General features: G+C 44.1%; 1 protein-coding gene across 1 annotated transcript in view; it reads left to right on the top strand.

The window, feature by feature from the left end:
• Nucleotides 1-24,486, top strand: part of PIK3AP1 (phosphoinositide-3-kinase adaptor protein 1) — a 111,230-nt gene that overhangs the window by 68,989 nt on the left and 17,755 nt on the right. The window contains exons 9-13 of the mRNA XM_007119499.2: nucleotides 9,690-9,785; nucleotides 14,799-14,996; nucleotides 17,434-17,499; nucleotides 19,347-19,552; nucleotides 22,469-22,541. Of these exons, the coding sequence (XP_007119561.2) occupies nucleotides 9,690-9,785; nucleotides 14,799-14,996; nucleotides 17,434-17,499; nucleotides 19,347-19,552; nucleotides 22,469-22,541 (639 nt within the window). The remainder of the gene's footprint in view (nucleotides 1-9,689; nucleotides 9,786-14,798; nucleotides 14,997-17,433; nucleotides 17,500-19,346; nucleotides 19,553-22,468; nucleotides 22,542-24,486) is intronic.

Raw genomic sequence — 24,486 nt, 5'->3', positions numbered from 1 at the left:
CCGAAGGTGGGACATCTTTGGCCGCTCCCAGCTGCCTTTTCTTTCTTGTCTCCATACATTTGCTTGTGCTGTTCCTGCTGCCTGAATTGCCCTTCTCTTTCCTCAGCTTGGGAAATGCCCAGACTCCTTAACAAAGCCCAAAGATCTCCATATCCATGTATTCATTTGCTTATTACCCATTAGTTTGTCCATTCTCACATTCATTCATTCAACAACATTTATCGACCCCCTTGAGTGTTTAAGTCACTGTGCCAGGTGATGAGGAGTCAGTAAATAAGCTGGCATGATCCCTGCCTTCCAGAGCTTCCCTTCTAGCGGGAGAGTTGGATATTAAACAAAGGTACTGCATAACTGAATATATAACTACAAACTGTGACAGTACGATTGAGGAAAAAGACACGGTGCCCTCAAGAGGGCAGCTAGTAGAGAATGGATTGGGGGAGGGGTGCCTGTGACTTAGCAAGTCATAGTACCCACTACACCCGATCAGGAACTCGTCCTGTGGACTCATTCCTGCAAGACAGAGGGCCTGTGTGTTTACCAGGAGCAGCGCACTAAGGTACTTGTTGTCTGCTAAGAAATCCACAGAACTTAGCATGCTGCTTCTCCTAACCCTTTCAGGCTTAGCTTCTTTTTCAATGTCAGTCACTCCTCAGCACCTCTAATTTCAGACTGCCATTTCTCCTCTCTCTGTCTCTGTTTCTCTGTCTCTGTTTCTGTCTCTGTCTCTCCCCTCCCCCAACTCCCTCTTTCTTTGTGTCTCATTGTCTCTCTCCCTTTCTCTCCCTCTCCTCCCACCCCACCTCTGCATGTGTGTGACTGTCTCTTTCTCTCTGTCCCTGTCTCTGCCTCTCTGTCTCTATCTCTCTCCTTCCCCTCACTTCTCCATGAGGGTATGAGAAGGTTGGACTTTCTTATTGACATGGTCAATCACAGCAGTCCATTCCACCTGTGTGCAAATGGAACCAGTCGGGTTTCAGGTTTTCTTCAAATGTTTTACCATGCTGATCCTTGTCCTAAGCCTCATTTCTGGCCACAAAAGCACTTGCTGAAAAAAAATTCTTTTGGCCTGCTTTCAGGGTTTGAGAGCCTTTCCAGAAGAACAGTCGCTCAGTATCTGACATTTTACTGTATTACATACTCAGATTAGGTTTTCTGTTAAATTAACAACACATAATCTGGATGGAGTTTCCACTGCAGCCGAGTGATCTAGATTTATGTCCCATGAGGAGTATCATATGAGCTTCTTTGAAAATTAGTTATTGCTCTTGACTCTTTCCTTAATTACTTGCCTGCCTGCCTTCTCTTCAGCTGTTCAAGCTTCTTTCTTCCCAGGAATGGTTTCTTTGGGATTGACTCCTTTGAAAAAGTACAGTGTAACGCTGCAGCTGCTTTTCCCAGAAGGAGACTGTGGCCCCAGAGTTTCCTTGTTACTGTTTTGCGGTTTTTTCCCCAATGAAATGAAAGAACTTTGCACTTTTTCCTTAGACCAACAGGTTTCAGCACATTTCAGTTTATCTAAGTGGTGAAGGTTAAATGCTTAGAATCTGAAGTACAAACCCTGAGCATCCAGGGACGCAGGGATCTGTTGCTGTGCTTTCCTTTTCAAAATGTCCTTTGTCTAGAAACAGACTCCCTTCACCCCCAGAATTTTCTATTTCAGTCGCTCATGTGTTACTGTGTGCCTGGGTTGTATGTACACATGGGTTGTCAAATTTACAGTTTGAGGCTTTTATCTCTCATTAACTCCAAACCACCAGGTACCTTTTCTTTTCTCTTCTTTATTATTACAAAAGTAGTACCTGCTGCTACTAGGACTTACTGCCTAATATAGCTATGGCAAATAGTGTTTTAAAAATAATTTCATGTGTCAGTTAGCTGGTGTTGAGTGCCTGGGGAGCTGTGTTGAGAAGGATTCTGAGGCCACAAAGAGCGCTACGATTGAATAGGGATGCTTGCCTTGAGTACACAATAGGGGCATGGAGGCCAATGCGTGTAGCCACTGTTCCTGGTCTAATTCAAAGATACCTAACGTTGAACTCAGTATAAAAATAATCATTTTATTTAAAATATAAATGGAAAGAAAAGACTTTTTCTTCATTTACGGCGGTGCACCTCCAGACACTCAATAGAGGCCTGTGCCCACATCAGGCCAGGGCTACTGAGTCCATATGTGGACATGACAGGATGGACTTGCTTGAGTGCACCCTGGTCTCTGTGCCCACTCCCCTCGCCAGTCCCACATGGGAGGGAAATTCATGACAGGTTGACTGTGCTCACATTTGGTCTTACCTGTGGGAGGCAGAATAATGCCCCTGAACCCATGAATATGCTAGATTATGTGGCAAAGGGGAATGAAAGTTGCAGATGGAATTAAGGTTGCTAATCAGCTGGCCTTAAAATAATGGGAACATCCTGGATTATCAGGGTGGGCACAGTATAATCACAAGGGTCCTTAAAAGTAGAAGAAAGATGGGAATTTCCTGGCGATCCACTGGTTAGGACTCAGCACTTAACACTGTGGTGGCCTGGGTTCAATCCCTGGCCCTGGTCATGGCCAAAAAAAAACGTAAAAGAAGGAATCAGGTTAGACCAGAGATGGCACCATGAGGACTCAGCGCAGCTGAGCCCTCTGCCCAACATTACTGGCTCTGAGATGGAAGAAGAAGGCCTCGTGCCGAGGAGTGCAGGGCCTCTAGAAGCTGGAAAGGGCAAGAAGACCCAACCTCCCCTAGATCTCCCAGAAAGGAATGCAGTCCTGCCGAAACCTTGATTTAGCCCGGTGAGACCCATTTCAGACCTCTGAACTACAGAACTGGATGTTGTTTTAAGTCACTAAGTTTGTGGTAATTTGCTACAGCAACAATAGAAAGCTAATAAACTGTCTAGGTTGCCTCAATATAATGATAACCATTAATATTTAGTGCCTAGTACTGTTGCTAAACATTTTATAAGCATCGTCTCAATTGGTTCATATAGTCTTCCTTTGAGGTAGGTACTGTTATCCATACCCACTTTACAGATGGAGATATGAAAGCTTAGTGATATCAAGTAACTTGTCCAAGGACACAGAGCTACTAAGAATCAGAGCCAGGGCTTGAACCCAGGTCTCCAGGATATCAAAGTCCACGCTGGTAATCACCACCTCTGATTGTGATCTTGACCTGCTTTAATAATAAAGATAATGGTAATAACAGTAATAATAGCAGCTAACATTCATTTAGCACTTCCTATGTGCTAGGCACTGTGCTTCTCATTCAATACTCATGGCAAACCTATGAGATACGTACTATTATTATCACCATTTTACAGATGTTGTTGGCCAATGTCCTGGACCTCTGTTGCTTGCCTGGCCTTGACTGCTGCCTTTCTCTGACTTATGTGTGTCGCCCGAATGCAGACCATTCACTTGTCTCCAGCCCTTGTCAGGGCCTTTACGGCTGACTCCCAGGCCTTCTCATGTGTCTGCAGACCATCCTCCTCCTCCCTGTGCCCCTGCCTCCATCATGCTCTTCCAGCCAAGCCTCAGATCCTCTGGCTTTAGGCTCCGACCTTAAGATCAGCCTCTACCTGTGATCCCGGCAGTATGGGGTGGGGCCAGAAGGGATTGAAGAGCTGCTAGAATTTCCCCTTGGTGCTCATTGCTGAGCCCTCTAATAAAAAATGTGATAAGTCTCAGGAAAGCACAAGGTAATGGGCATGGGGCTTCCAAGTCAGGTCTGGACTGCAGTGGCAGAGCCTTGGCCAAGGAGGAAAGAAGCCTCCAGCTCTGTCCAGCCTGGACTTGGTGTTCAGGAGCCATGATCAAGACAATGCCTGGCAAGCGTTGTTTGTGAGTCAGGTTTCCACACATAAATCCATGGTGAAGAATTATTATTTGTTATCTTACAATGCCCCCGTGCTTTAAGTATATTCAATATAAAAATATTGATTGGGTGTAATTCTTTACTAGGAAAGGTAATTTGAAAATATGTGTGGATATTCAGACGTTAGAATTAACCCATAAGCATTTATTACTCTGAAGGAGGAGACTTGACTTCAAACAAATAAAGTTACTATTAAAAAGTATAAATTGAGTCCTCTTTTTAAAATTGTTCTCTACTTAGGACATTAGCCTGGGTGTAGAATTTAATAATAAAGATAACAGTAATAATAGCAGCTAACGTGCATTTAGCACTTCCTATGTGCTAGGCACTGTGCTTCTCATTTAATACTCATGACAAACCTATGATATACGTACTATTATTATCACCATTTTACAGACAGGAAAACAGATCCTGAGACGATGTAAACAACTTGGCCCAAGATAATTGTGGGCAAAGAGTTAATGTAACAGCTCTCATTTCCCTTTCTGCAGGAGAATTTGACTTTTGTTGACTTCCACTCTGTTACCCTGGTAACCTGATAAAAGCCATATGTCAATTATGTCTCTAAGCAACATTGCCTATGATAAAAATGACCCCTAATTGGTGGTAAATTGCATCTGGAACTGGGAGGAGTTGTATGTAAACTATAAATGCCTGAAAGGGACACCATACTTTGGCCTTCCCTGAGGGCAGTGTCTCTGGATGACTCTTATGGGGACCCTGGAAGCTAATGCCTCAGGAGTTGCTAATAAACTCCGGAGTTGAGAAATGCTGCTCCTTTGAGGCACCATGGCAGCTTCTCCACCTGCCTGATATGGATCTTGTCTCCTTGCGTGAGAGTTGCTAGACTGGTGTAAAGACTGCCCTAGGTGAGGAAGGCCGCTTGGTACTGTCCTGCTGGTCTGTATCCTCCATCCTTCTGAGTAGACTGGCACCAGCATGGCCCATGGTCATCTTGTGAGTCCAGATGATCAGCTGGGTCCAAAAAGTTAGATCTAAAAGTCAGTTGGACGGGTGGGTGCTGCAGTCCTACAGTCAGAAGTGGAAGAGTCAAAATTGGAAATTATGCATTCTGACCATAGTGCTCTCACCCTCCTTCTAGGGTGCCTCAGTGGAGGAGAAATAATTCTACTAATGTCTCAGGACTGATCTTTAGCAGATCCTAGTTTGTCTCCTTCCAAAATCATGCTCTTAACCGCCAGTGAAAACGTGACCGTAGAGTAAAAAGATTTGTTTGTCACAGGTGGCTCATTTAGCCCTGCCTTGTTCAGCGTACCCAGAGGTGCGTGGCTCACAGGAGTCCCTGGAAGGTGACTTGATAGTGTAGGTGGACAGGAAAGGGTCAGCGTAGGTCATTCCCAGGGCTTATGCTTCTTTAGTTTTGCAGTTGCATTTCTTCCTCTCCTTTTCTCATCTCTTTTCCTCCTACCTGTTCTTCTTCTTTAAAAAAAAAAAAAACTTTTTATTTTGAAATACTTTTAGATTTAGAGAAAACTTGCAAAAATGCTACCCTTCCTGTATACCTTTCACCCAGATTTCCCTAATATTAACATCTTACATAAACAGAGTACAGTTACTAAAGCCGAGAAATTAACATGGGTGCAATTCCACTAACTAACCTCCAGACCTTGTTCAAAATTTCACTGGTTTTCCCCCCAATGTTCTTTTTCTGTTCCTGGGTAGAACTAGATGCTGATCCTAGATGGGATCCTGCAGTGCATGCTGTTATTCTCCTTAGTCTCCTCCAATGTGTAACAGTTCCTCAGTCTTTCCTCATCTTGACACTTTGGAAGAACACCAATCAGTTATTTTGTAGCATGCCCTTTAGTTTGGGTTTGTCAGATGCTTTCTGTGATTGGACTGAGCTTATAAATTTGGGGCAAGAATGCCATAGCAATGATGTTGCATCCTCCTCAGTGCATTGTAGCAAAGGATCATGATATTGACATGTCATTACTGGTGCTCATTCTTTTTTCTCTCTTTTCTTTTAAAAATTCTTTGTTTAACCCACATAAAATTCAGCACATTATGATGGGGTCATAGTACCAGGGACAGAAGCCCGCATCCTTATTATAGAAGCATGTCAGGTCCAGCCAAGGCTGCTCTTGCTGTTTCCATTTTTCTTCTACATTTTGTTTTTCCAGCACTCTTTGTAGCTCCTTCAGTTTTGCAGCTACATCTCAGATGTGGAAATCAGTTGTCTCAAACTGAACTTTGTTAGTGAAATAGCTAGGCGGTGCGTGTCTCTTTACCACTGTCAGTGGGGGTGGCTGATTGTGTGTGTGAGGTTTGCGCTCTGGTGTTGCCAGCCTGGGAGATCTGGTTATTGATGATTGAAACTGTCCTGACGCTGCTCTGCCCTCACCAGGTTCTTAGAGATGCTGGAGCCTGAGGGGGCTGTGGTTTCCTGGAGGATGCAGCACTGGGCATGACAGAGCCCAAGGATAGGCCCACAAAACTTCTCCCTCCCCTCATCTCTAGGGGTGTCTGATGCAAGCAAGTCTTTCCTTCGGGGTCTTTTCCTCTGTGTGCTATTGTGGTATGAATGAAGAGTTTCAAAAGTTGGCTGGGTCAGGGTCAGGCAGCTAAGGGGTGAGGGATTGTATGGGTAGGAGTCAGGAGGGTAGAGGAGGGTCCTGCTCCCAGTAAGGCACACCTGTAGGATATGTCTTTCTTCCCAATTTTCTAACTCCTTGAGAAACATGTCCCATAAAGCCACAATTAAGCAATTTAAATAGAAATCTCAAATAAGTGGCATTTTTCTGGTCTTGAATTTTTAAGGAATGAATTGTGAGTTCTTAGAAATTTTTTAAAAATATTTATTTATTTATTTATTTTGGCTGTGCCGGGTCTTAGTTGAGGCATGTGGGATCTTTAGTTGCAACATGTGGACTTCTTAGTTGTGGCATGCATGTGGGATGTAGTTCCCTGACCAGGGATCGAACCCGGGCCCTCTGCATTGGGAGCTCAGAGTCTTACCCACTGGACCACCAGGGAAGTCCCAGAAATTTATTTTTAAAATTAAAACACTTCTAGGTGTGTTTCAGGATCAGTACAGTCACCCTAATCTCTCTATGGTTTACTTTATAGAATTCAGTGTTGACAAGAGAAGTTCACTGAATTAACAGTTTACTCATTTGGAATCACAGGGCTCTGGACCAGAGGGTATCAAGGTACATTATATTCAATGTAATGTCTCCACTACACACATTTCAAGAAACATTAAACTGAAAAGGTAGAAAAAGGGAATTGCTTTATCTCCCTTTTTTTGGATAATATTTAAGGTAACAAAAACATGATCAGAGCTCTGCATTTCTTTCCTTTATTTTTTCAATAGGATAGAAAAACTAGAATATAAAAAGATGAACAGTGAAAAAACCTTTCTCCAGTCCTTGTCTGTCATCTTTCTAGTTCCCAGGAAACCATTGATCTTAATTTCTTATATCTCCTTCCAGAGTTTCTTTTTTGCATATACAAGAAAATACAAAAATAGAATCTTATTTTCCCCTTTTGGGGGCAAAAGGTAGCATATTAATTTTCAAAAATGTTGTATTTCTTGAAGATTCTGATTCATCAAGAATATGTATTTTTTTTCTTTTGTCTCAGATCTTTATTTAAAAAATTACATATTATAGCTCCCTATGAACCTCCTCTGGAACCTGATTGTTCTCCCTCCCTCACAGAAGTAACCACTACCATGAACTCAACATTTATCCTTTCCAGCATTTCAGCATGTTTTCATATGTTTACTAGATATTTATGAATTCATAAACTACATGTAGTATCATTTTATAGACCTTAAAACTTTATATAAACTACTTCATATACTGAAAACTACTTTATATAAAATACTTTATATACTGCAAACACCAGTCTGCAACTTTTTCACTCAACATTGTGTTTTGTTTTGTTTTATGGTCACAAAATTTATATTTAGATTATCAAAAGATTGTCAAAGTTTGAAACAAGGTCAGGTAAGAGCTATGCTATGTAATAATGTAATATCTGGTCACTGGAAAGTTTAAAAATCGGTATGGACTTCCCTGGTGGCGCAGTGGTTAAGAATCCACCTGCCAATGCAGGGAACACAGGTTCGATCCCTGGTCCGGGAAGATCCCACATGCTGCGGAACAGCTAAGCCCGCGCGCCACAACTACTGACCCTGCACTCTAGAGCCCGCGAGACACAACTACTGAAGCCCGCGTGCCCCAGCTACCGAAGCCCGCGCGCCTAGAGCCTGTGCTCTGCAACAAGAGAAGCTACTGCGATGAGAAGCCTGCGCACCGCAATGAAGAGTAGCCCCCACTTGCCGCAACTTAGAGAAAGCCCGCGCGCAGCAAGGAAGACCCAATGCAGCCAAAAATAAATACTTAGAGAAATAAATAAATTTAAAAAAAATAAAATAAAAATCAGTATGTTTTATAATTAAAAAATCAGTAATCTGGTAATTGACAGGTGAGCCATAATTTTTTTAATAACCTGAAATTATTTTTGCTTTGGGAATCTAATTGTACATACTTGATCATAATTACCTAGGCCTTTTAAAAAAGTGCTGATAGGGTTTTTCTCATATATGAATGCAACAGAAGCCACTATGGATAATTTGGAAGACAAAGAAAAGTGTAAAATAGAAAATAAAATGTCCATGGTCTGAAATGTCCATGACCTATCCATACTACTACAGAAATAGCCACTATATACATTTTGATGTATTTCTTTCCAGGCTTTTTTTCCATGTACATACAGATATTTTGTTTCAAAACTAGGATTATGTCATTTGAAGTTCATTATCCTTAACATAACTTTATGACCATGACTTCTTTTCAATTAATATTCTTGGAAAATGTGATATAAATATAAATATTTCATACAAATTCACCAGACTATATTTAACTGGTCCCCAAAGATCAAAGTAGTAGGAACAGTATATCTGTGTATACTGATTAAATTCAAATGATTTTTTTTCTCAAAGTATACTATTCAACTTCAAACTACATATTTTGCCTAAGCAAACAAGACCCCAGTAACTGTGTGATATGCCTTACTGAATGCAACCTCTTGATAGTATCAAAGTTCTACTTTTAACACAAGGCTGAAATTTTGCTCCCAAAATGCATACTTCAGAGTCATAAAGTAACATAAAGTAGTGTTGGTTACTAAGGTTTTAGTAGAATCTGCTGTGGCAATTGAATAGTTTTCACACACAGTTTTGGTCCCCATGGGTTTATGCTTAATAGTGAAAAACCAAAGGTCTATGTGCTTCTTCCTTATAAATGACCAATTACATGAATGAACTAAAAATAGAGTTCTGGTTGTTATGTTTTTGAGATGGTGCTATGTTGATAGAGTGGCTCCCATACATTCTTTTTAACTGTTGAAAATGGTTCATTGTTTAAATAAATTACAATTTATCTATTCTTTGTTGCTTCTGCCTCCAATTATTTGTTGTTGTCGTGTTTTTTTTGCTGTTATAAAGACTACAGTTATATATTTTAAAATTAAGCTAATTCTTTCAAACACAAATGAGCATTATCTATACCTTTTGAGTCCTGTGGTATAGGAAAGGGCCTGAAAGTTGTAAATGTTGCTCTCCTTTATACCCCATATTTACTGAGTGTCCTTATTGAGTAGGTAGATAATTGGATGTATGGATGCATGCGTGGACCTATGGATGCATGAGTGATTAGATGGATGGATGGGTAGATGGAAGGTTTAATGAATTCTTGAATCTCTTGATTTGTCAAACCTTGTATATCCACTTATAAAATGTCCTTGTCTGTGTGGAAGAACACATATAAACTCTTAGTCTCCTTTTCCTTCTAGATGTTGAAATGCCTCAGGCCAGTACATCTAATCCAATCCCCGGAGATGGTTTCTCTCGGACCACTAAGGATTCTATGATCCGCAAGTTTTTAGAAGGTAAGTTGCAGCAGTGAGCAGGGAAGCAAAAAGAAGGAAAGAGAAATAAATGTAAGATATTGCCTGGCTCCCTATGAGGGTTGCTTCACTCAAGGAATGGGCTGCCATGTACATGCCACATGGTGTGCTTGAAGGCACTCTATTCCCACGAGCTCCCCCATCAGCCTATTACAAGTAAGCCAGAAGTTCCCACCACTGGAGCCACTGCTTTGGGTAAACAAGTTGCCTTTAGCAAAATATCTTTTTAAATACACTTGTTTATTTTTATTTGACCAATATTTAATGAGTACCTACTATGAGCAAAGCACTATTTTAGTTGTTGGGCTAGGGGACACAAAGGAAAATAAGACATAATCAAGACCCTCAAGAGACTTTACTTTCTGGTGAAGGAGGAGAACATAGGGGAACATACACAGGTATTATTAAGTCAAGGTTGTATTGGAGAGTGATTATATATATGTTGTCCAGTTTTCCCACTATTTATGAAGAGATTGTCTTTGCCCCCCATGTATTCTTGGCTCCTTTGTCATAAATTAATTGATCATATAAGCATGAGTTTATTTCTGGGCTTTCTATTTGTTTTCATTGATCTACAGTAGTCCATTTTTATGACAATACTATACTGTTTTGATTACTATAGCTTTATAGTATAGTTTGAAATCATAGAGTATGATACTTTCAGCTCTGTTCTTCTTTCTCAAGATTGCTTTGGCTATTTGGGGTCTTTTGTGTTTCCGTACACATTTTAGAATTATTTGTCCTAGTTCTGTGAAAAATGCCATTGGTATTTTGATAGAGATTGCATTGAATCCATAGTTTGCCTTGGGTAGTATGGTCATTTTAACAATATTAATTCTTCCAATCCACGAATGTGGTATATCTTTCCATTTATTTGTGTTGTCTTCAGTTTCTTTCATAAATGTCTTATAATGTTCAGAGTACAGGTCTTTTACCTCTTTGGTTAGATTTATTCCTAGGTATTTTATTCTTTTTGATGCAATTGTAATTGGGATTTTTTTCTTAATTTCTGTTTCTTATAGTTTATTATTAGTGAACACAACAGATTTCTGTGTATTAATTTTGTATTCTGCAACATAACCGAATTCATTTACTAGTTCTAATAGTTTTTTGGGTTTTTTTTTTGGCTGTGTTGGGTCTTCGTTGCTGTGCGCGGGCTTTCTCTAGTAGTGGCGAGCGGGGGCTACTCTTCGTTGCAGTGCGTGGGCTTCTCATTGCGGTGGCTTCTCTCGTTGTGGAACACGGACTCTAGGCATGTGGGCTTCAGTAGTCGCGGCACACGGGCTCAGTAGTTGTGGCTCATGGGCTCTAGAGCACAGGCTCAGTAGTTGTGGTGCACGGGCTTAGTTGCTCCATGGCATGTGGGATCTTCCCAGACAAGGGATCGAACCCGTGTCCCCTACATTGGCAGGCAGGTTCTCAACCACTGTGCCACCAGGGAAGCGCCACTAGTTCTAGTAGTTTTTTGATGGCATCTTTAGGATTTCCTATATACAGCATCATGTTATCTGCAAACAGTGACCGTTTTTCTCTTTCCTTTCTGATTTGGATTCCTTTTATTTCTTTTTTAAAAAAATTTATTTACTTTTTATTTTATTTATTTTTGGCTGTGTTGGGTTTTCGTTGCCACGTGCGGGCTTTCTCTAGTTGTGGCGAGTGGGGGCTACTCTTCATTGCGGTAAACAGGCTTATCATTGTGGTGGCTTGTCTTGCTGCGGAACATGGGCTCTAGGCACATGGGCTTCAGTAGTTGTGGCACGTGGGCTCAGTAGTTGTGGCTCATGGGCTCTAGAGTGCAGGCTCAGTAGTCATGGCGCATGGGCTTAGTTGCTCCACGGCACGTGGGATCTTCCCAGACCAGGAATCGAACCATGTCCCCTGCATTGGCAGGTGGACTCTTAACCACTGCGCCACCAGGGAAGTCCCTGTTATTTCTTTTTCTTGTATGATTACTATGGCTAGGACTTCCAATACTATGTTTTTCCTGATCTTAACAGAAATGTTTTCAGCTTTTCACCATTATGATGTTAGCTGTGGGCTTGTTATATATGGCCTTTATTATGTTGAGGTGTGTTCCCTCTATACCCACTATGTTGAGAGTTTTTATCATAAATTGATGTTGAATTTTGTCAAAAGCTTTCTCTGTATCCATTGAAATGATCATATGATTTTTATTATTTAATTTGTTAATACAATGTATCACATTCATTGATTTGCAGATATTGAGTCATTTTTGCATCCCTGGGATTAAATACCACTTCATCATGGTGCATGATCCTTTTAACGCATTGTGGAATTCCCTTTGGTAATATTTTGTTGAGGACAATTTTGCATCTATGTTCATCAAGGATATTAGCCTGTAATTTTCTTTTTTTTGATGTCTTTATCTGCTTTGGGTATCAGGGTGATGCTGGCATCATAGATTAATTCAGCCACTCTATGTCTTTTGATTGGAACATTTAGTCCATTTACAGTTAAAGCAATTTATTGGTAGGTACGTGCTTGTTGCCATTTTGTTAATGTTTTCTGGTAGGTTTTTAATATTTCTTTTTGGTTCCTTTCTTCTTTTCCTCTTTCCTTGTGATTTGATGACTATCTTTAGTGTTATATTTGGATTCCTTTCTCTTTTTGTGTATGTATGTATTATAGATTTTTGGTTTGTGATTACCATGAGGTTTTTTGGTTTTTTATTTTATTTTATTTATTTATTTATTTTTGGCTGCACTGGGTCTTCATTGCTGCATGCAGGCTTTCCCTAGCTGTGGCGAGTGGGGGCTACTCTTCATTGCAGTGCATGGGCTTCTCATTGCGGTGGCTTCTCTTGTTGCGGAGCACAGGCTCTAGGCATGAGGGCTTCAGTAGTTGTGGCATGTGGGCTCAGTAGCTGTGGCTCGTGGGCTTAGTTGCTCTGTGGTATGTGGGATCTTCCCAGACCAGGGCTCGAACCCGTGTCCCCTGCATTGGCAGCTGGATTCTTTTTTTTTTTTTAATTTATTTTATTTATTTATCTTTGGCTGCGTTGGGTCTTCATTGCTGTGCATGGGCTTTCTCTAGTTGCAGCAAGCAGGGGCTACTCTTCATTGTGGTGCACGGGCTTCTCATTGTGGTGGCCTCTCTTGTTGCAAAGCGTGGGCTCTAGGTATGCAGGCTTCAGTAGTTGTGGCTCGCAGACTCAGTAGTTGTGGCACACGGGCTTTGTTGCTCTGCGGCATGTGGGATCCTCCTGGACCAGGGCTTGAACCCTTGTCCCTTGCACTGGCAGGCAGATTCTTAACCACTGCGCCACCAGGGAAGTCTCACAACCCTGAATTTTTACCTGCCTCCATGTTTAATGTCTTTGATTTCATATTTCACATCTTTCTGTTTTGTGTATCCCTCAGCTACTTATTGTGGATATAGATGATTTTAATACTTTTGTCTTTTAACCTTCCTACTAGCTTTATAAGTGGTTGATCTGTATATTTACTGTATATTTTTATTTATCAATGAGATTTTTCTTTTTTTAATTTTCATATTTCTAGTTGTGGTATTTTCTTTTCTGCTTAGAGAAGTCCCTTTAACACTTTTTGTAAAGCCAGCTTAAAGGTGCTGAATTTTTTTAGCTTTTGCTTGTCTGTAAAACTCTTTATCTCTCCTTCAAATATGAATGATATCCTTTCTGGGTAGAGTATTCTTGGTTGTAAGCTTTTTTTTTTTTTTTTTTTTTTTTTTTTTGTGCGGTGCGGGCCTCTCTCTGCTGTGGCCTCTCCCCCTTTGCGGAGCACAGGCTCCGGACACGCAGGCTCAGCGGCCCTGGCTTATGGGCCCAACCGCTCCCGGACCGGGGCACGAACCCGCGTCCCCTGCATCGGCAGGCGGACTCTCAACCACTGCGCCACCAGGGAAGCCCTAAGCTTATTTTTATCACGTTAAATATGATATCACTCCCTTCTGGCCTGCAAAATTTCTGCTAAAAAGCAGCTGTTATTCTTATGGGAGTTCCCTTATACATAACTAGTTGCCTTTCCCTTGCTGCTTTTAATATTCTCCCTTTATCTTTAATTTTTGCCATTTTAATTACAATGTGTCTTGGTGTGGACCTTTTTGGGTTGATCTTGTTTGGGACTCTCTGTGCTTCCTGGTTCTGAATGTCTGTTTCCTTTCCCAGGTTAGGGAAGTTTTCATCTATTATTTCTTCAAATACATTCTCTGCTCCTTTTGCTCTCTTTTCTCCTTCAGAGACCCAATAATGGGAAAGTTAGTATGCTTGATGTTGTCTCAGAGGTCTCCTAAACTATCCTCATTTTTTTAAATTCTTTTTTCTTCTTTTCTGTTCAGCTTGAGTGATTTCCACTATTCTGTCTTCCATTTCAATGGTCTGTTCCTCTGTATTTATCTCATCTACTATTAATTCCTTCTGGTGTTATTTTAAAACTTCAGTTATTGTATCCTTCAGATCTGTTTGGTTCCTTAAATTTTCGAGCTCTTTCTTAAACTTCTCACTGTGTTCATCCATTCCTCTCCCAAGTTCATTGAACATCTTTATGATCATTATCTTGAACTCTTTATCAAGTAGATTGCTTATCTCCATTTTGCTTAGTTTTTCTTCTGGGGTTTTTCTTGTTCCTTCATTTGGAATATATTTCTCTGTCCCTCATTTTGCCTAATTCTCTCTTTTCATTTTTGTGTATTAGGTAGCTTGGCGATGTTTCCCAATCTTAGAGTGGTGGCCTTTTGTAGCGGATGTCTGTGGGGCCCAGTAGCACATTCCCCTCTGGTCACCAGAGCTATATGTTCTAGTGGTGCCCCATGGGCCTTTGTTGTGGCAGGTCCAACTACTGTGGGTGTGCAGGTAGGTGGGGCTGGCCCCCGGCCTGGTTGGCTGCCAGGCCCTACCTAATGTGGAGGCGGCCAGCTTGCTGATGTGCAGAGCTGGGTCCCAGGGCAGCTGGCTGCATGACTTGGGGGTCCCAGGGTTTGACAATTGCTTTCAGTCACCTTTCTCTCTGTTTCTAGGCAACAGCATGGGAATGTCCAGTTTGGAGAGGGAGGTACACCATCTCGGTCAGGAAGAAGATGTTTATCACACAGTGGATGATGATGAGGCCCTTTCCATGGACTTGGCTAACAGGCCCCCTGTCCCAGTGCCCAGGCCAGAGGCCAGTGCTTCTGGCACTCACCAGCTGTCTGACAATGAACCATACATTTCTAAAGGCAAGTGTGGCAGGGAATGATGCACAGTGGGGTCTTCAGAGCCTCTCAGCAGGAATTCCCTGGATCCTCTACCTCCTGAACCATTGCTCAAAACCATTCCCTTCTGAATGGTCTCCAACCAGCCCCAGGAGACAGAGTCAGAGCTTGGGGCAGATTCTGGAACTAGACTAGGGCCAGTGGTCAGATTCAGTTCTGTCCTTCCTGGAGGAATTTATGCATAGTGTGAAGACAGAGATAAACAAGATGTCCCTCTGCTGCAAATGGCAAGATCCCTGGTAAATTTTTATCTCCTGAAACTCTCATTATTATTATTATTATTAATTTTTAATAGTTAACATTTATTGAAATCTACCAAGAGTGCTCTATTTGGAATATGTCATAATAATCTATTAGGTAAGGGCCATTATCATCCCCATTTTACAGATGAGGAAAATGTAAACCCTCCTTTTTGAGGCTTACAGAGGTCACTTGATTACCAAGTAGCAGAGCCAGGATTTGAACTCAAGGAATCTGATTCCACAACCTTGGCTTTCAGCCACAATGCTATGCTGTCTACCTACGTACATTGATAAAAGTTGGTGATAATTGGGTTTTGACCCATAATGATCCCTGGGACATTAGTTAGATGCTGATAGCATTGTCAGTTTCACTGTCTTTCAGGACTTGATTTTATTAATATGATTACAAGTACTGTAAGAGTATAGGAATTGCCAGATCTGTGCACCTGACCTCCATTCCATTTTTTTAAAATAAATTTATTTACTTATTTATTTATTTATATCTGGCTGCGTTGGGTCTTTGTTGCTGCGCGCGGGCTTTCTCTAGTTGTAGCAAGTGGGGGCTACTCATTGCGGCGCGCGGGCTTCTCATTGCGGTGGCTTCTCTCGTTGCAGAGCATGGGCTCTAGGCACACGAGCTTCAGTAGTTGTGGCATGCAGGCTCAGTAGTTGTGGCTCGTGGGCTCTAGAGTGCAGGCTCAGTAGTTGTGGCGCACAGGCTTAGTTGCTCTGCGGCATGTGGGATCTTCCCGGACCAGGGATCGAACCCGTGTCCCCTGCACTGGCAGGCGGATTCTTAACCACTGCGCCACCAGGGAAGTCCCCCAGGTCTGCTTCTAAGGAAACCCAAATGAAGAAGCTTGCAAATATATATTGATAATGCCTAAATGGCAGCGGGTGGGGAGAGGGTGTTGATGGTCTGGCTCATTGTGGGAAGTTCAGTTGGGAGGGGCATAGGTGGTTCCTAAAGAGCCTTGATGGACTTGCTAGGAAACTGTGAGGAGGAAAGGAAAGGAGAGGGGCAGGAGATGACAAAAAGGGCAATGGTTTGGAGTCCAGGACACCTGGGTTCAAGTCTCAGCTCTTGCATTTTTCAGCTGTACAGTATGGAACATTGGGTAAGTCATTTCACCCTCTTTAGCCTTAGTTTCCTCACCTATGAAATGGGTATCATAATAATATATGTATACAATGATGCATAATAATACTCTGCCAGAGCCTTATTGTGAGGGTCAGGTGAAATAATACATGAGGAACTATTTTATAAACTGTAAAGCACTGAGTAGACATCCCTTGTGTTAACTAGCAAGCCAAGGTATTGCTGTCTTATTGGCATCAATCTCAAGGTTTAGATGTGAATAATAAAAGTTAACATGGAGTGCTTACATGTGCCAGGCACTATTCTCAGCACTTTCCATGTATTAACTAGTGTAATCCCCACAAAGAGGAGGGTTCAATTATTATCCTCATTCTACATATCAGAAAACTGAGGCAAGAAGAGATCAAGCCTCTTGTCTTAGGTTGTATGGCTCATAAATGGCAGAACCAGGATTTGAACCCAGGGAGTTGTGTGCAGAGCCCAGGGAGACTTAATCACTATGCAGTCCTACCACTGAGTGAATGCTTGTCATTTCCCAGTTTTCCCTACAAGTCTTTATGTGTCCCTTGTGCATGAATGACTTCATCTAAGTCCCCTTGGAGCCTTGCACATATTTTACCTGTTCCACTGCTCTGAGTTCGGTCTTATGAAACTTGTTGACATGTGAAGTGGCACTTGCTTTTATTCTCAAACTTCAAGGTGTTCCACGGCTCGCTTCAGTATTCAAGGATCCGAAAAAGGGTAATCTTGTTCACCTTACCCTTTTCTTTAATGATCTCGTAAATGCTGATCATGTCCTCTGACTGGCTCTGTCTTTCTGGTTTGAGACCTTGTTGGTTTGGTCTGTCTTCATTTCATAATCCCTATAGCTTCTGCTCATTGGTTGCCTCCTAAAGTTTTGGTTTATAGAACTGCATACAGTGGTCCAAGTTGTGATCCATTATTATTATTTTTTTGTGCAAGATTTTGGTAATTTTTTTTGGTAAATATATAAAATATTATAAAGCCTTTTAGAAAGAGATCTTATTTGGCTTTACTTAGAATACTCTTTATCTCATAGTTTTTGCAGAAAAAAGTCAAGAGCGGCCTGAGAATTTCTACGTTGCCTCAGAGAGCATCAGGAAAGGTAAGCAGATGTCCTCAAGCTTCCTTTTGTATGACCTGAACTTCTGGGTGGTGGAAGTGTTCATGTTTCAGTGATTTCCCGGTGTAACAGCTCCTTATCCTTGAAAAACGGAGAGGTCCAAGAGATACCTGAAGTGGAGCTGTACTGATGGTAAAGGGAGAGGAGAAGAGATTGGGGTGCCTTAGAACACTGTACAAATTGATCATACCAATGACACTAATACCCTAGAAAGTGTCTGTAACAGCACACTAAAGTACAATTTAAACATTGAGACTGATACCAACAGGATGAAAGTGGGCAGCCCAGCACCCAATCTTTACCTGGTGATGCAGCCCTACCGTGCTATTTACCTACCCTATCTGTATTAGCTAAACTATACTTTAATTCAACTTTTATTTGAGGCATTTTGCTTGCCACTGGGTGACATTTTTCTTTTTTTTCCAAAGACCTTTTAAGGAAGCTTGAGGAGATAAGTATTCTTTTGTTCTTGATGAATTTCCTTGTGCTAAACAGAGGCATTCAGTATTATCCCATTGATGATTCTTCTGAAAAGGAACTATGACACCATCTAAACGTTTGAAAGCTTCCCTAAGGGCTTTGGTGGTAGGAGGTTGGAGCTGATTGGCTTTTGCATTTTTTTTTTGTCCCCACACTCCATCTCCCAACACAATTAAAGACAGCCTGGAAGAGGGCAAACCTGGGAGAAAGTTATGTGAGTGTGTGTAGACAGATGAGTAAATGGTTGGTAAGCATGTTACATTAGCTTCTTTGAAGCTTTTTCAATACCCCCTGGTGAAGTCATCTCTCTTTTTCCTTCATACCGTCTCCCTGAATCACAATGCTCACATGGGGTCCTGCTGGAGAAATTTAGAATCAAAGATAGCCCTACAGGAAATGAGCAGTGAAATGTCAAGTCATTTTCATATGCTCCAGTGGCCCCATCACCTCTTCAGGTAGCTCTTTCTTCCCACAGAACTTAGTGGAGTCACAGAGCCTGGAGAGAGAGGAGTTGGCTTCATACTTCTCTAGAGTATCCAAAGCAGAGAACTATAAATTTTTAATACGGAGGAGAGGTTGGCCCACGAACAACCCAAGGAGAGTCAGCTGGGACCCAGAACCTAATTTTTACCTGGTGATATTGGACTGGGTCATGATTCTATTAGCACTCCAGTCTCCTCAGGCAGTTCATACCTGTAGGTCCACAATCACTGTGCCCCATGCTGCTTGGAGGCAGGGAGGATGGGGAGGGCTGGAAGTGGTGCTGGGAGAAGCAGCCTGGTTAGACTTTCCTGTATATTCTCTTCTGGAGTGCATTTTAGTCTAAATCAGTGGTTCTCAATTGGGGGTGATTTCTCCTCCACTCCCCACCCCCCAACCGGCCAGAGGACATTTGACAATATCTGGGACATTTTTTGTTGTCACAACTGAGGAAGGGGATGCTATTGCCATCAAGAGGGCAGAAGCCAGGGATGAGGCTAAACATCCTACAGTGTACAAGACAGCTACACAACACCAACAGAGAATTATCTAGTTTAAAATGTCGATAGTGCCAAGGTTGAGAAATGCTGGTCTAAAGGCTTCTCAGTAATTCATGTTGACTCACTCCGTGGATGCCTTACTTCTTAAACTGGTGTGGCCTTGTCTACTTTAGTGTAACAAGATTTGAAATTATTAGCGGCTTCCCTCTCTCTGATTCCATGTCATATCTCCCTTTTCTTGGTTCCACATGTAACTGTTCTTTTGAGACACATCCTCTTGAGCCCATGACCAGCCTCATTAAGCCCACTCATCCGGTCAGCTCTCCCCAGCGGCGCCACTGTCAAGCTGAGTTTCTCCATCCTTTCCAGAGCCACCTGTCAGACCCTGGAGGGACGGGCCTCAGTCAAGCACGTATGACCCATTTGCTGGGATGAAAACTCCAGGCCAGCGGCAGCTTATTACCCTCCAGGAGCAGGTGAAGCTGGGCATCGTCAACGTGGATGAGGCCGTGCTCCACTTCAAAGAGTGGCAGCTCAACCAGAAGAAGCGGTCTGAGTCCTTTCGTTTCCAGCAGGTAACTGGCTCCAGATGGACTTTGTTTTATGTCTGTTTCTCTGCTAGACAGTGGAGGAGGGCTGGGTCCCTGGCTGTCCTGTGTATTGCTGTAACTGCACACCTGTGACTGTGCCTGAGAACATTTGTTTGGGTGTCACGGTGAGTCAGTGCGTATGTGTATTTGTCACCTCTTGTCTGTAACCGCATGGCTCCCTGGCTGAGAGCTGGATGGCTTTTCTTGTTGTCGTGAGGCTAGAGATCAGGAACCAAGACTCAACTGCAGCGCCCAGTCCTGCGCCTGCCTCTCCCCTGTGTGCGGCCCTGTGCTTTTGCTTTCCACCCCTTTTCTCAGCGGCCGTCTCTCTACTCCTACTGCCAACACTCCTACAGAACGATCATGCTTTAGAACTCAGGGACCTTGGACAGCTCCCAAGAATTATGATTAGGTGAACCAAACAAGTCTCAGACATAAAACCACTCAAGTTAAAACATTCACAGGGCTTCCCTGGTGGCGCCGTGGTTGAGAGTCCGCCTGCCGATGCAGGGGACACGGGTTCGTGCCCCGGTCCGGGAGGATCCCACATGCCGCGGAGCGGCTGGGCTCGTGAGCCATGGCCGCTGAGCCTGCGCGTCCGGAGCCTGTACTCCGCAATGGGAGGGGCCACAACAGTGAGAGGCCCGCGTACTGCAAGAAAAAAAACAAAACACATTCACATGCATACACATCCCCCCCCCAACACACAGACATACACACACAAACTGTAGGCATGTATGCAAATGCAAAGGCAAAAATCTGGGAACGGCTAGCCCACACCCATCCGAATGGCTACCACTCAAGAGGATACTGGGATTGGAGGGCTGGGCTGTCAGGAGACTCTTGCTATTAGCATGAGGATATGTAACTCCACACAGTGAGAAGTGGGGACGTGAGTCCTAAAGCTGCATTTGTTCATCTCTGACAACAATCTGAGGCACTGTGCTAAGCGTTGAGTGGACCTAATCTCTTCTACCCCTCACAGCCTGTGTTGAAATAAGTGTCATTGCTCCCATTTTACAGGAAAGTGAGGCTCAGAGAGGTGAGGGGGCAGGGTCAGGATTCAGACGAGCCCTTTCTCACTCCAGAGCCTGTGCTCCCTGCACTACACCTTCTGCCTTCTGAGCATTCCCTTAAACAGGGTCACCTGCTCTCCCAGCCTGCCCCCTCCCTTTGGGGGTCTGGATGCAGGAACCCAGGGCCCTCATCACCCAGGAGACCCAGGGAGGCTGCAGGGCTGCGGGGAACAGGCTGGTCTTGGCCAAACACCGCTTTTCTTTCTCCTTGCCAAGTTGGTGCCGCGTGGCACAGTAGTTAGGAGAAGCCAGGGCTCCAAAGCCAGGCAGCCTGAGTTCAGCCTTATTCTGCCTCTTCGGGCTGGATGACCTTGGCCTCTCTGTACCTCCACTCTCCCATCTCTGCAATGTGAAGGGAGAGGACTAGACGATGTAAACCTTGTAAAGCCCTCAGCATGCCTGACACATAGTAAATGCCGAGAGTGCTCCATGCTCTGACAGCCTCCTGGTGTTTCCAGAGCACCCTCCATCCAAGGACTGGAGGGTGTGAAGACTATTCCTGGGGCTGCCCCACCGTGCTTTTCCTCCACGCCTCTGTCCACCCCTCTGTCTCCTGCACTTCCCCTCCCGCGAGCAGGCACCGCCCAGCTTCCCTTCAGCTCCTTCTCCGTGCAGGTGACTCTTGAGTCTGTGTCTCTGGTAACACCTTTCCAGCCACCAGCTGAGCGTGTCCCCTGAAGCGCCCTAGACCTGCAGCACATCCAACAGCAAACCGTCCCTCGAGGCTGCTGCCCTTTCCCAACGCCCTGTGTCTGTTCACTGCACTGTTATCTTCCAGACGCTGAAGTTCAGGCATCAGCCTCTCTTGGGCTCCTCTTCCACACTCCCCCACATCCAGCCAGCTGTGTGTCTCGCTTGGTCTTGCTCCGTCACGTTCTTCCTCTTGCCTCTCCTCTCTGCCAGACCTTAAAGCTATGGCCAGCCCACAACTTCCCATGTTTCCCTGCTGCTTCCTGGACCAAGCTCAGTCTCTCAGCCGCAGTCACAGCCCAACCAGCCTTTCAGTCCTGCCTCCGTGGCTTCCTCACGGGAACCTTCTCCTCCAACCAGGTGGTCTGGATGTTGGTCCCTGGGGCATTTCCCTAGAATGCTCAGACACTTAACTTCAAGCTGATTGTTGTTTATTGACTAAAATAGCAACAAATCTTGACCCTCACATGTCTGTTCAACATTTATTGAATGACTGCGATAGACCAGACTTCAGGATTACAGAAAGGTCCAAGACCTGGTGTCTTGCCCTTCGAGAGCTCACAGTACCGCTGAAGAGACCACACGCGCGCACGCGCACGCACACTCACACACACACACACACACACACAGGGTAAGGCAGTCTAGCCCAGTGGCAGATGACATGGGCAGCGGTAAGGACTGGAGCAATATGGGAGGGGGCGCTTAGAAGGTGGGCCTTGACCCAGGCTTGGAACAAAGCCATGGAATCCATGTCCCTCAGGGTCAGGGGAAAGTGTGAAAACACAGTCTCAGAGGTAGGAATGTAGGTGGAGAGCTTGTAAGCAAGTAGGAGACTGGCTTTTCTAAGGGGCGTGCAAAGTGGGTGGCGGGTTATAAGACTGGGAAGGAGCTGAGAACCAGAGAGGAGGGGAAATACTTTGCTGTGGACAAGATGTCTTCTCTCAGGCACAACTTCTAAGAGGGCTTGGATTTCTCTGGGAGCCGATTGCAAATGCACTCCAGCCTCATCTGCACGTTGGAAATGTTATTGCAGTGTGATATATCTTGCAAATGTCATAAAATCAGAAAGAAACTCTAATGCCCAGAGGGTATAATTCTGGTGTATATTTTAAAAATAAACTAAATTTTTTTCCAGGAAAATCTTAAACGGCTACGAGATAGCATCACCCGAAGACAGAGAGAGAAGCAAAAATCAGGAAAGCAGACAGGTATATGGCTTCCTGGGGGTGCTGCATGCTGGGGGACTTTGCTGTGGTCTGTTGTTCTTGACTCTCCTTTCTGCTGGGGCCTGAGTGGGCAGAATGCTTGCCCAGCACCTGTCAGCTGTCTATAGATCTGGGTCCCCCACTAGGCTGTGAGGTCTTTTGGGGCAACGGCTTTGTCTTGTTATTCTATAAATCTAGTACCTGGCCCCTAAGGCATGTCAGCAAATGAATGAAAGGAAGGCTTGAACTCTGCGTCCCTCCTCCCATGAAAGAGGATGATAACGCTTTCTCCCCAGGCACCTGACTCTCCCCTTGGCATTTAGGAAGACACTTTTTTTTGAGCAGAGAAAAGAGAAAATCCCATTCACATAGTGTCTGTTTCTGATTCAAGCAGGGCACTGCGTCATCCGTGTCCACACCAAATGCTGCTTTGGAAGCCCCGGTCTCAGGTGCAGCAGGGCTCCTGCCTCGTGTGGTGGGGGCCCAGTAGCAGGGCCATGGATTCCAATTGTGCTCACCGAGGACCAGGCCCCTCTGTTCCCCTTGACCCTCCCTCCCCCAGGTGCCACCCATGTGGCACCACCACCCCTGAGCAAGGAGTGGGCATTTGTCCGCACTGCGTATCCTCGCTGAGAGCCTCTGGCATGGTGGGTCTCTGTTATTTACACTGGCCAGCCTTATACCAAGAAGAGCTGGCAAGAAAAGACTTCCAGAGGCATTCAGATCTTGAATGGCGCTCCATTGCTTAAAGAACTACGCTGGTGCATAACTTCTGTAGTTTGTCTCCAGCTGCCATCAACGGCCCGACTTCCCATGAACCTGGTCAGTCTGGTAATACCCTGGTCTTCAAACAGGACCTCTTCCTGCCACAGGCCCCTTGCTCATGCCTCTCCCTCCTCACCTGTATGAAACTACCGGCGCTGAGAGACCCAGCCCTGACAGCCCCTTCTCAGTGAAGCCTTCCTGGATCACTCCTGGCCATTTTACTCCTTCTTCATTTGAGCATCTATAGAACCTAGTATCCCTTCCATCCACCTGGCACTTCTTTTCTGTTGCCTCTGGTTGTTATTACTTCATTCCTTCAAACCATCAGCAATTCCCAGAAGTTCTGCCTCCAAAGTACACGTTATCATTTCTGATGACCTTCCATGCCACAGTTGCGTCCAAGCCACCATCCATCTCTTCCTGGATTAATGCAGAAGCCTCTTCAATTGTCTCCCTGTGTCCATTCTTATTCCTCTACAGTTAATCCTACAAACTGTAGTCAACAACCTTTCAAAAATAAAAATCAGATGATGTCACTCTCTTGCTCAAAACCCTTGGGGGCTCTTGTCCCAAGAGTAAAATCACACTCTTCATTGTGACCTACAAGGCCCTGCATGATGTGATGCCTGAGCTCATCCTCCACTTTCCCCCACACCCTGTGTTCCAGTTGCAATGGACTGCTTTTTGTTGCTCTGTCATGCCAAGGGCATTCTGCCCAGGGCCTTTGCACTTGCTGTCCCCCCTCCTCTTCTTTTCCCACATCCTTACCCACTGGCTCTTTTTCATCCTTCAGAGTTAGGCCATTCTCTCTGCCATTCTCTCCAGAGTAGCCCTCCACGACTCACATCCTGTGCCATTGCTCACCCTCTTCTCACAAATCACAGACTGGAATTACGTTTCTATTCTCACGGTTATTTTCCACACCCCTTCTCCCCCAGCCCTGCCACCACCACCTGCATAAGCTCTGTGAGGACAAGAACTTGTCTGTTTTGTGCTCTGCTGAATCCCCAACATGTAGCACAGTACGTTGGTGGAACTCAAGAAATCTCTGTTGGAATGGTTGGTTTGAGTGAAACGTTTGGTGACACCATTCATTCATTCCACAGATACTTCTTGAGCACCAGGCACCCAGCCAAATACAGAGACCTGAAGATGCAATCTTCACCATCTTGTAGCTCATGAG

This window comes from Physeter macrocephalus, chromosome 20 (genome assembly GCF_002837175.3).
Source record: "Physeter macrocephalus isolate SW-GA chromosome 20, ASM283717v5, whole genome shotgun sequence".
In the NCBI taxonomy this organism is placed as follows: domain Eukaryota; kingdom Metazoa; phylum Chordata; class Mammalia; order Artiodactyla; family Physeteridae; genus Physeter; species Physeter macrocephalus.
The sequence above is the reverse complement of the archived record's forward strand: the minus strand, read 5'-3'. Positions and strand labels throughout refer to the sequence as shown.